Below are 13,033 nucleotides of genomic sequence, written 5' to 3' on the forward strand. Positions count from 1 at the left end.
TGTATGGTACTAATTATTTACAGAAGAGATAAGCATAGTGAACCCTAGCAAGATACCTACTTGAAATCTTGTAGTATGCAACTATTTCACCAGGCCTCTCAGGATGCACAGGCTGAAGATTCAAGTGCTGCAATAGAGCTATAATGATGATAACATTGCTGGCTAATACATTTCAATCGCTCAGAAAATTATCAAAAAATGAGTAGACAAGTGAATCATTGAAAAACTAGATAGAAGTAGAAGTTGCATAATTGGTCACTTGGCGACTTACTAGGTTTCTTTCAACATTTATGTGTTCATCATTTGCATATTTTTCTTTTGGCAGATTTTTCCACATAATGATCAAAAGCATGAGACAGAGCCAACATCAAAGTATCTTTTAATAGAACAAGTCGTTAAAGCAACTGATTTTTTTAAACAAATAAAGTTGAGTAATATAAAGTTCTTTTTTTTTGTGGCAAGAAATGGACTGTTGATCTTTTGCAAAAAAAACCTTTTTCTATATGCCAAAAAAAACGCAATTTGTGAACTAAGTGTTTTTTAGTCAAACTTAGAACTTCGTAAGTAGAATTTAGAATACATTCTGCATTCTGAGCCCTAGCAAGTAGTGAAACTTCAAAGAAGATAGCCTAGATGAATTCAATTCTGTGTATTGTGCTCAGGTTTATCAAAATGTATTGACGTGATAGTTAAGATAAGAAAGGTACAAGTTAAAAACCAATGTAGGCCTTGCCCTCGGTTTAACACATTACACAAATGAATAACACAATAGGATAGCCTTCAACTATTCTGGTGTTGAAACTTATCTAACCCCATCTTATCATCATTATTAGTCTTATCCAAATCATTTGGGCTAGCAATGCTGAGCTCAAAAATTAAATTCAGGCTTGGTTAAATTAACATCAAATAATGCATTGAATTAAAATGATAAGTATTTATCAAGGACGGCAGAGATCTAGCCAACATTAAAAAAGTCTTCAGTAAAGAGAGGCCTGATCACCTTGTACAACTGAAGCGAGTAAAAATATTGCAAAGTTTATCGCTAGAGTATGCATACTTGAAATCAGATCCATGAAAAGAAAAATAGTTCTTCTAGTTTAGCAGCAACAATTAGATCTCAGACCTGAATATGTCTTATTTGGTTGTAACTCAAAGCTTTCCTTTTTACATCTGGATTTGTTCCATCCTGGAAATAGGGAAATTCACTTCATTGAAGTAAAATATTAGCATAACACTTTAAAACAAGGCGTGTGTACCTGAGACACAAAAATGGGAAATTTTGAAGCCACTGAACTCCTATGTCTAGAAAAGATGAACGTTAATATAGTTGTTAGCTATGAGAGCTCTACTTAAATAAAGGATATTTATTTTTTAACAAAGAAAAAAGAAAGATCTAAGAATATAATTAATGTAAAGAATGAACATACTTCAGGACAGATTCAATTGTTCTTTCAAGATACTCGGGGCGGTTGCAAGCCATTATTACAACAGCTGCTAAGGGTTCCTAGACATAAAGCAGCAGTGCAAATTTTCAGAAATAGACAAATAGTAATTGCTCAAATAATAGGTCAAAAAAAAAAAAAAAAAAAGAAAAAATAGGGGTTGAGGAGCAAGAAGGACAAATAGAGATTGAGTAGCAGACTACATTCTCCACATAATTAGCTTGTCTTGCCACTTTCAAATACAAGGCCAAGATTATTGATATTAATACTAACCTATGAATAATTTTGTGATCTAATTTGATCACTTTTTATAAAAATTAGGCCATTGATTCATGAAGAAAAAGATGATTTGTAACGCCCTTTACTAAAAAATACTACTTCTAGAATTTTTTTTTAAATATCGAACTCATAGAAAATGTAAATTTCCTTGAACCTGGTCAATTTTTTAGTATTGCTTGATGAAGATTTAAATACTCATACTCAGTAGAAACACTAAGTGAATATATAACCTGAGCAATTAACTTTTGTTTCCTCTACTTGGTAACCAGAGAATTGTTCTTCCATCCATAAATAGCACTAAATTAATTCATTTTGTATTCCAAATGTTTGGATCACCCAGTGTTATTGAGGATTTTGAGCATTTGAGAGAGTAGTTAGTGTAGTTAGGGTGTAATGCACTCATTAGTGAGCTTTCAACTTTATTATCAAATTCCTGTAAGTCCAATTCAAGTTCTGATTTTGAATTCTATTATGGTTCTCTTCAATTCTTTCAACGCAATTTACTTCATTGGAAGCATTCATTTAAGGTTGTTTTACAATTTTCTATTCCAATTTAATTGTATTTTAAAATTCATACAGTCATTTGAGTTTGTCCTATTTTAAGTTTATTAATTGAGAAATTTGATAGCATCCTGACAACTCTCCCGCATATGGAGCATCTATAAGGGGTCTAAGCCTGCCCACCAAGTCAAAAAAAAAAAGGTGCATATGTGTGGTGTTCTAAACACCACGCCAGATATTAACTCACACCACACCAATAAAGACGCGTATACAAATGCATGTACCTACTTAAAAACTTGCATAGAGGATTTCCTTGTCACATCAATAAAAATACGTCCTAGTACTTATCTAGTGGCACAAATCTCCTACTCCCATCATGCCAAGAAAGACGTGTTTGGATTGTCTTCCCACCATACTTAAAAACATATATGGTTATTAATTTGCACAAGAAAATAAGGCAAGCATCATATGATTTTCCCTCGCATCGGAATGAAGTAAAATCATATGATGCAAATAGATTCATTAACGTCAAAGTGAATTTGATTTTGAATTATAAATCTGCATGCACTTATGGTGTTGACTGATAGGCTAATGCATGACAAGTTGAGATCAAATCCAAGGCCCCTTTTTTCCTCTCTTATTTCTTTTTCTTCTTTTTTATCTTTTTTGGGTTTCTCTCTACTTAGAATGAAAAAAGAAGAGAAAGAGAAAGAGAGAAAAAAGGGGGTGATAGAGAGGGATAGAGGAAGAGAATGAGAGAAAAAGAGGATGTCAAAGAGGGAGGGGGTGGGGTAGATATAGTAAGAGAAGAGAGAATGAAGAAAACTGAGAGAAATGTGAGGAAGAGAGAAAGAATGAGTGGGGTGGAGAGTTGAGAGGAGGAGAGAAATAAGAATAGAGAGAGTGATGGTGAAGAGAGAAATAAGAGAGAAAGAGAGGCCACGGTGAAATCAGTGTCAACTTGGTGTCAACGGAGGAAATTGCTGACAAGGTTAACGCCCAAAAAGATAGCTTTTGAAGAGGCAGCGCTTGGAAACAAAAGAATTTTCAGAATTGTGGCAGAAGATTTGTGAAGCATAACTAATGTTTGTATGACTACTTAATGGAGAAAAGAGCAAAAACACAAAAAAAAAATGATAAGAGAGTACATGAAAAATATTAGCATAAAATTTTATACAGTAAATTAGAATTATCATTATAGTCAATATTTTAAATAAAACTTTTATTGAAGTTTATTGAACAGGGAAAAAAATGATTGAAATTGAAGATGATGAGGGAAAATGAAAGGATTTTAATACAAATAAAGATGATGGAGATTAGGAATCAATAAAATAAGATAATTATAATGAAGACCCTCTAAGTGATGGAAGTGGGAGAAAGCTTCAAATTAACTAGATTTTTTTTTAACTTCTTATTATCTAATATTTGCATAACATTTTATAGTGTTATTTTGATAATTTTGGACCACTCTCAAATGCTTTATTGACATCGGAGCTGGCAGGCCCGCAAAATTGTAGAAACAAGGAATTCCATCAATGTAGGATTCCGAGTATCCCAAAATCAACAATACCGGGATCGTAGATGCAGAAAAGTGCTGCAAAAGCACGTCGATGGCGTTATATTTCAACATTTTTTTCATTTTTTTATTTATTTCATATTTCTTTATTTCCTAATTTCTTCTTTCTAATTAAGTTATTTCTATTAGAAAACTATTTATGAGTTATATTTTGCTGGTTTTTTGGAGACTTTGGTTTTCTTTATGATATGTGGAGAAGTTGTCTCCTGTTTTTCCCTATTGAAGTGTTGTATCTTTGGATTTTTTTGGATGGTGTGCTTGTAGCCTGTAGGATTAAAGTGTTGATGTCACGGTCTAGTCAGGGGCTTAGAATTAATTAATACGAGAACAGACAGTTAGATATTGTAATATTTCATTTAACTTTTCACAGATTAACATGACTTCTGATTTATAAAGGAGTTACTATGAAACTACAAGGTACACTGCACAGAAAATCAAATTATCCAAAGACAACAACATAGTCTGTCAGTAAACATTATTTCAAACCAACACAACAGTATATCACTACTCAAAAGTAAACAATACAATAATTACAACCATAATACACAATATAATACCTATCAACGGTAGTTCTCCTATGAATCATCTCTCGTCTGTCAGTCATATCAATCTAATATTTTTTTCTGAAAAAAACCATTAATTTTAAGAATAAATTACAACACTAAGTCAACAATTATAATTTTTTATGCATTAAATTAATATACAAATGTTATACATGAGTCTCAGGAAAGTATAATATATTAATAAATCAAATTACAAGCTTTTATTTTTAATTTGACAATTCTCATTTCAATTTAAGTATTTATCCTTTTTAATCTCTCTAAAAAATCATATATGGATTGTCGTCATTCCCAAAAGTATTCTCAAAATTGTATCTGCGGGTACCCTTAAAAGTTTATACCCGTAGATAACCGCAAAATTTTGCATTTGAAAGTACACATTTATTATTTCTATTTTTTTTTCCGTGTACGGGTACATCACATCTCTTGTTAGTACCATCTAGGGGTAATTCTAAATGTCTTAATGCTTTACAATGCATTTCCTCTAATTACCTCATTTTAAAGTCATTGAATAAACATTTTCCCTTTTTATTATTTCATTTCATCATTTCAATGATTCTTTTAACTTACAACATGCATATAATTATTAAAGTATCTGAAGTAATAATGTAAGTCTTAAATATCAATTTAATACATATAAGAAAGTAATTACTCACCTTAGCCTTTAAGTGACCTCTGTAAAAATTTATTCCTCCACTGCCTCTTAGTCTCACCTCTATCAATCAAATGTGCCAGTATAAGGATTTTAAACTCTCTTTTGATTCTAATCAAAGATTCTAAGTCAGGGAAAATTCAATATACTTTTAATGACATTAAATTAAATCAACTTACAAAACAAATGCATAACTCTTACCCCAACTTCACTATATCATTAATCTTTTACCAATCTCAATTTTGAATAGCCTTCTTAAATACTTCCTAATTAATAAAAATTTAATAACATTAATTTAACTAATTATATTATTTATTATAATAATAATAATAACATCAACAATTATCTAACGAGTTTCTCGGGTCAATCTCCTTACTCGCATGCTTTACTTTCTTGTGTGAAATCAATAATTTCTGACCCCAAAACTTACATTCCTTGATTTAAGATTTTTGAAATAAATTAATAAACTCGAACTTTAATACCTATAACGATAATTTAATCCATCAAACTTGATATTAAACTAATAATGCTTGAATTATTTTTTTTTCAAATCTTACCTTCTTTAGGCTTGGCTCGATTTAGCCCCTTACTCGCACAAATTTTTCCTGCACGTGAGTCTTTACCTCCTTTATTCTTCCTTTGCACTGGAGCTGCTTTAACCTGCAACTAGGGCTCAAGCTTCTCTTCATCTACTACTTTGCATGGTAACAACACATGAAGCAGCCTTCACTTCTTTTGTCGAGCGCTCGATCTGACTGCACTACCATATGCGCTCCTTCCTCCTTCGACTAGGGTTCAAGACGACAGTGACGTCGCACAAGAGACTTCTCCTCGAAAACTACGGTTCTTACTCTTCCCTCGGTTAGGGTTTCATCCTTCAAACACAAGAGTCGAAGCCTCCCACACATGTAAGTGGTGACTTCTTCCCTTCTTCCTCCTTATTCTTCCCTCTTCCTTCTCTACCAATCATCTAGAGCACGCACAAAACTTTTCCTTCTCACATTCTCCCACTCTGGATCTCTCTCTATCTCGATTCTTTCTCGATTCTAAAATGAGTTAGCCTCCTTAAGTAAAACTATCAACACGGTTATTCAATCCCATCAATTCAATTTTATTATTATTATTATTTGTATGTATTAAGAATTTAACATAATTTTTTATTGAAATAAAAGAAGATATAAATACATGTTACATGAATTCTAAAATAAAAATGAAATAACTCACATATCTCCAAAATTACAATTAATCAATTCCTAATAACAACATGATGATAAAATGACAGACATAAAATAGGACATACATAATATAAGAAATAAGCATAAAGGAAATAAATCAATACTAATAACTTCTAACATAAAATAAGAAATAATCGGAAAGGAAATAAATCAATCACTCCCCCTCAAATTAAAACATAGGTGTCAATCATGTTCAACTTGGATTTGAAATCATCATACAATGGGTGAGAAAGATATTTTGTGAGATAGAACTTGAATGCTTCATCCCAAAGACATTTCGGAATACTTCTAGTTGACTGTGATTGCTTTGACTGCAATTTCTGCAGTTCCTATAGGTAAATTAAAGGATGCCACAGATAATACTGCAGAGAAATAGAGAATCTACAAGGAAAGTTGTAGGTTATGTTCTGCAAGGAAAAGAACTTTGGAGGAGGTCTTACTGTACAAAAAGATTTGGAAAAAAACCTACTGCAGGAAAAAGCTCGAAGAAGGGCTTGCTGTAGAAAAAAAACTCCAAAGAATAGCCTGCTGCGAGAAAATGCTCTGAAAGACCTGCTGTGGAAAAAAGCTCCATTCAAAAAGTTTTTAGTTATTGATTTAAAGCAAGTCCATTTTAGCATCAATAAGTTTTGTAGATACCCCAAAATCCAATAAGAAAGAGTTCTTTGCACAAACTTCATGCATATTGCCGGTCAAGGCACTTTGTTGCAACTGATGATGACCTTGTGGCATGATCTGATATTGTTGCATTTGTAATTGACATTGGCGTTGCAATTTCTTCAGCTTCATTTGTTGAAACTTTATAAAAGAAGAATCTATTTCATAATGCTTATCATTTGCCCTTGCAATGAATATCCCAAAACACATACCACAACGCAAAAAGAAATCCTCTAGGAACATCGATTGCAACAGGATCCATTGAAACCTTTGCATCATAAAGGATTTCGTAATAGCTTGCAAATTCCATTTTAAAAGATAGGTATGAATATAAATATCAAGCATCTTATCAGCTTCCCAATTACTCTGCCCCATCCTTCACTTCAGTTTATTTCTTAAAAAATATGAGTTTTAAACCTACATCACAGCAGCAAAGATATGAGACAGAAAAGCAAACAATGAAACTCACGGTGGCACCCTAGAATCAATCACGCCCTTTGTTGCAGTGAGAGATTCGACCGGAGAAGAGCCTGCAACAGGGAATTATGACTGCAGGAAGGAGTTTTGGCTGTTAGTGAATTGTAGGGAGAGGAGTTCCGGCAGTTAGGGACCTGCAAGGAGAGAGTTCCAACATCTAGTTCATGTAGGAAAGAGTTCCGGCGGCTAGGGTTTGCAAGGAGAGGAGTTATGGCAGTCAGGGCCTGTAGTGAGAGAGTTATGATGACTAGTAGACTGCAAGGGAGAGAAGTTCCGACGACTAGTTGCGGCAAAGAATTCCAATGACTAGGTCGTGGAGGGAGAGAGGGAGAGAGGCAAAGGAGGGGCCTATAACAAAGAAAAGATTGTCGGTTGCGAGGAATAGGAAGTTCCCGGCACAAGAGATCTTTTCCTCCATCGAAAACTCTAGTATTTCAAGGCTCTGATATCATGTAGGTTTTGAGAATTTAGTGGATTTTTTTATTAATATGAAAGAGGGTATAAATACAAGTTACATGAAATCTAAAATAAGAGAAACATAACACCCATATCTCCAAGACTACAATTAATCAATTCATAATAACTACCTGAACATAAAAAATAGACATAAAATAAAAAATATATAATATAAGAAATAACCATAAAGGAAATAAATAAATACTAATAACTTCTAATATAAAATAGGAAATAGCATAAAACTGACATAAATCAATACTAATAACTTCTAACATTATTATTACTATTATATTATTAAAATTTCAGTTATTATAATGTCCCCTCATAAAAATTTGTGTCCCAAATTTGAAATGATTAATATAAAAGTAAAGATACCTTAACTGAAGAGTTAGGGATATTTTTTTTGTATATCTGAAACATTCTCTTAGGTGAACTTCCTTCTTCGATCCATACTTTCATAAAATATTCACAAATGAAATTTTCCTATTACGAAACTTCTTAAAATCATAATCCAAAATCCTTCTATGTTCTTCCATATAGGACAAATTAAGTTGTATCTCCACTAAATCTACAGTAATTCCATTAGACTCTTCTGCAATATACTTCCTAAGAAATTATACATGAAAGACATTATGTACTCTCTGCATATGAGCAGGTAAAACCAATCTATAAGCCAATTTTCCAATCATCTCCACAATCTCATATGGACCTATATATATCTTGGGCTTAATTTTTCTATCTTTCTAAATCTTTGCACACACTTTAAAGGACTAAATTGATAAAAACAAACACTCCAAGCTAAAACTCAACAGGTCTATGCTTGACATCAGAATATTTTCTCTACATATTTTGCACTACCAATAGTTTAACTGTGATCAGTCTAATCTTCTCAGTAGCATTGCCAACAAAGTCAGCTCTTTTTTTTTTGTTTTTTCTTACACAACATAAAGGTGTCATGCGCTTTCTTCCATATAAAGCTTTATATAGAGTCATCCCAATACTAGTCTGGTAATTGTTATTTGTAAGCAAATTCTATTAAAAAATTATGTATTATCTGTCCTCCATCAAAGTCAAAGAAACATAACATTAATAGATCCTCCAAATTTTGAATAATCCTTTCTGACTGGCCAACTATTTCAGAGTGAAAGGTTGTACTAAAAGTCAATCGTGTGCTCAAAACCTCTTGATTCTTCCAATATCTATAATTAAATCACATCTGTCTGAAATAATAGATTTTGACACTCCATGCGACCTTATAATTTGATCCACATATAATTTGGCTAACCTCTCAATGGGATTTGTCTTTGCAATAGGCAAAAATGAGCAGACTTAGTCAATATGTCAACAATTAACCAAATAGCAACAAGACTCTATCGCAACTTAGGCAATCCAATCAAAAATCCATAGATGTAACTAGCCTCCAAGGCACTATGTTTTGTCATCACCAGCTAACATGTAAGACATCTAAACATAAATTTTGTGACATTCCTCTTCAATTTGGGCTACTAAAATATTTTTTTTTAAGCTATTGATACATTTTATTACTCATTGGGCAAATAGTATAACCAGACAAACATGCTTCCTCTAGATTCTCCTTCAATTCATTAACATCTGGAACATAAACCTTGTCTTTATATTTTAAAACACAATCTTCATCCATCATAAATTTATCCAAACCAGTCTTAACATTCTCTGAGATTTTCTGAACGCTGCTTTCTATGGCTAACGAATCTCTGATTTTGTCTTTTAAAATAGATTGAATAGTTAGCTAATTGAACTGAATTATATTCTCATTGCTATAGTCAATCACTAGCAACTCAAGTCTTACTATATTTATGATTAGTTGCTCTTGCTAAGTAATCAACCAACTTGAACTATCAAGAGCCTTCCTACTCAGCACATCAATAACTACATTTGTCTTCCCCATATGATACTAAATATTCAAATCATAATCTTTAATAAACCTCAACTACCTCCTCTACCTCAGATTCAGCTCTTTCTGAGTAAAGATGTACTTCAAACTCTAACAATAAGTAAATATCTCACAACTGACTCTATACAAATAGCGTCTTCATATCTTAAGTACAAACAAAGCTACTGCAAGCTCCAAACCATGTGTAGGATAATTTATTTCATGATTCTTCGATTGCTTTGAAACATAGGTAATAACCCTTCCATGTTGAATGCGCACACAACCCAATCCTTTTAATGAGGCCTCACTATAAATTTGAAATTCATTTGAATATGAAAGAATAGTCAATACTAGAACAAACATTAAGATTTTAGCTTCTAAAACCCTCCTCACAACGATCAGTTCAATCAAATTTCACTATCTTTTGAGTCAATTTGGATAATGACAAAGCAATCTATAAAAATCTCTATACAAATCTCCTGTAACAACTAGTCATACCTAGAAAATTCCTGACCTCAATAACAATAGTTGGTTTTGGCCAATCTACAATAGCCTTGATCTTATTCTGATCAACAGATATATCATCTCCACTGATAATATTGCCAAGAAAAGCTATACTTGTATGTCGAAATTCCCATTAGAAAAATTTAGCATACGGTTTGTTCTCTTTCAAAACCTACAAAACAACATGCAGAAGACCTTTATGACCAACTTCATCTATAGAATATATCAGGATATCATCTGCGAATGCAATCATAATTGTGACTAATAACATCCCCATCTATATCACCATCACTTTGAACAATAGACCCGAGATAACTAAAGCGTTCACACATTTTAATAATTTGATCACCCATAGTTACAATTTTGTCACTAGAGCTACTACTACTAAAATTAAATTCCATGTATTCAATTTTAGTTCTACTCAAATGAAAGCCTTTAGACTTCAATATGGACCTCCATAATTCAAGTTTTTCCTGAGTTTTCTCTCTAATCTTATCCACGAGAAGGATATCATCAGCAAAAGGCATACACCAAGGTGCATCCTCTTGTAAATGTCCAGTAAGAGCATCCATAACTAAAGCAAAAAGATATGGGCTTAAAGTCGATCCCTGATATAATCCAACATAAGTAAGAAAATATCAAGCCTCCAAGAGGAGTTAATGAGGTAAAAATTCAAAACAAAAATTAGTTTTATAACTTAACTTAAATTTAATCCATGATAACAGATTTTGTAACAAACTTGTGATTCTTAAAAAAAATTAGATATTTTTGTATTAATCCATAAAAAATCTGTTTTGAATCATGTGCTTAACTCAAAAAAATTTGAGCTCCACCAAATAAACAATCTCCCATGTTGAGATCATTTCCTTTTATGAATTAATTTATAAAAGTTAACTTTTTATGGCTTCTCTTCTCAATAATTCATCGAGATTAACTGATGCTTTGCAAAACTTCCAATAAAATATAACTATTTTTATATGCATATTAGATGGGTTCACAGTTCCTTATACTATGCTCAATTAAGACACTCTTCTAATAAGCCTCAGATAAAACAATAATTTAGCTAAATATATATTGTCTGAAAATGAAATTTTATATTCTTAACTAGATGTATAGAGGTTTATGACACACAAAATATAATCTAAGATGTTCGCTTTCAACTCTTTCAAGAGCACACAAATAAATTTTATCTACCATGTTCTATTCTCAACTCCTTCAAGAAATTTCTCATCCAAATCATTTATTTACCAACCACATTGACTGTGACATTTTTTTGCTTCCACATATAACACCATTATCTTAAGACATCCAACTTCGTAGAAATTCTAGAAAAAATTAGGTTCAATTTTCTTTTTGTCAAAATTTTTAAACTAATTTTAAAAAGAAGAAAATTCAAACAAATTTGTACCTGCCCATTGACCCATGGCTTTTGAATTTTTGATCCTCTAATAAAAATTTGGGATCCAACAAATTAAAATAGAAATACAAAACGATCCGTCATTTGAGAAGCTTACGGCAAAAGGATCCGTCATTTGGCATTGTATAAAATAGAAATACAAAACTAGTTCTTTAGTTAGATGTATTGGTCCCAAAGCAAAGCTTAAATGGTTAGAAAAGAATAACCACATAGAAACTTCTCCAAATAACCTATAATAAGAAAAAATAGATATAAAAGATAGAAAAGAATAACCACAGCATAAAGAGAACAAAAACTTGAATATGTCTAAGCAAGTTATAAGTCATAAAATCAATGAGAATCAGGATAGAGTATTAAAGAGTTTACTTTCTTGATCTAGTTTACGTGGCAAGCTTCTAGATTTGCAAATTTAAAACATGATAACTCACAAACAGAGATTGTATGCATAGAAGTCACTAGAATATGCACTTACTATGAAGTAAAAGCCATAATATTCCTCACAATGTGAATGGGTAGAATTAAATTCCAAAATAATCTCCTAATTATATATATATGGCAATTTAATACCAAAAAACACATTCCTCAAATTTACTATACAAAATTGTCCAGAATAGTCCCTCAAAGACTAGTTGGGATCTATTTTGTTAAACAAGACAAAATTGAGATTAATTTTATATCATAAATTATAGATGATAGTTAGTTTTAGATCATTTTTATATAGCCAATAAACTAAATTGGCGAAATGTGATACTCTGAAACTAAATTGGCCACATACAAATAATTATGAGTCTATTGTGGGATTTAATCTCAATGTCAATAAAACAAGCAAAAATCAAAGCTTGATACTAACTTATATAGAAAAGGGGCTATGTAACTAGATGGAATTAATCTCCGTATTTTCTAACAGATCAGAATATCAATTAATGAAGAAGTACACTAACAGATGGTACTTGAGAACCTTGGATTAATGGCATGCTCTTCCTCTTTCTTGACTCCTGAAACAAGCCAACAACATTAGAGGTAAAATATAAAAAGACTTGAGCCAAATATTTATCAAAGAGAAACAAGGAGAAAAAAAACACAATTTAATAACTCACAAATACAACGATAAATGTATTGCCAAAGATTGAATTACTTCTATCCTCAAACTATAAAATGATTATATCAATAAAAAGCTACAACCAACCCTCGTCCTTCACAATAAACTTCATAATAGTGACACTTTCTCTTCTCCAATTTCATTGCTATATTATCATGACTTTCTACTTGTAGGTGCTGTTATATCCAAAAGATAATTTCACCCAATTGAATCTATCTAATTAAACCCTTCAATGATGAAGCATATGACTAGGAGCCAAAATCTCA

The 13,033-nt window shown here is 31.9% G+C and overlaps 1 protein-coding gene across 2 annotated transcripts in view; it reads right to left on the reverse strand.

Moving 5' to 3' along the window:
* Nucleotides 1–12,663, reverse strand: part of LOC110039002 (alpha-1,3-mannosyl-glycoprotein 2-beta-N-acetylglucosaminyltransferase-like) — a gene marked incomplete at its 5' end in the record, with an annotated part of 58,253 nt that extends 45,590 nt beyond the window's left edge. The window contains 5 exon segments of one of the 2 annotated variants that reach the window (XM_020743933.1): nt 61–127; nt 1,124–1,186; nt 1,257–1,302; nt 1,428–1,504; nt 12,610–12,663. In XM_020743933.1, coding sequence (XP_020599592.1) covers nt 61–127; nt 1,124–1,186; nt 1,257–1,302; nt 1,428–1,504; nt 12,610–12,663 — 307 coding nt within the window. 2 annotated transcript variants of the gene reach the window in all.
* Nucleotides 12,664–13,033: the final 370 nt, after the last annotated feature.

This window comes from Phalaenopsis equestris, unplaced genomic scaffold, assembly GCF_001263595.1.
Source record: "Phalaenopsis equestris unplaced genomic scaffold, ASM126359v1 Scaffold234726, whole genome shotgun sequence".
NCBI classification, from domain to species: Eukaryota; Viridiplantae; Streptophyta; class Magnoliopsida; order Asparagales; family Orchidaceae; genus Phalaenopsis; species Phalaenopsis equestris.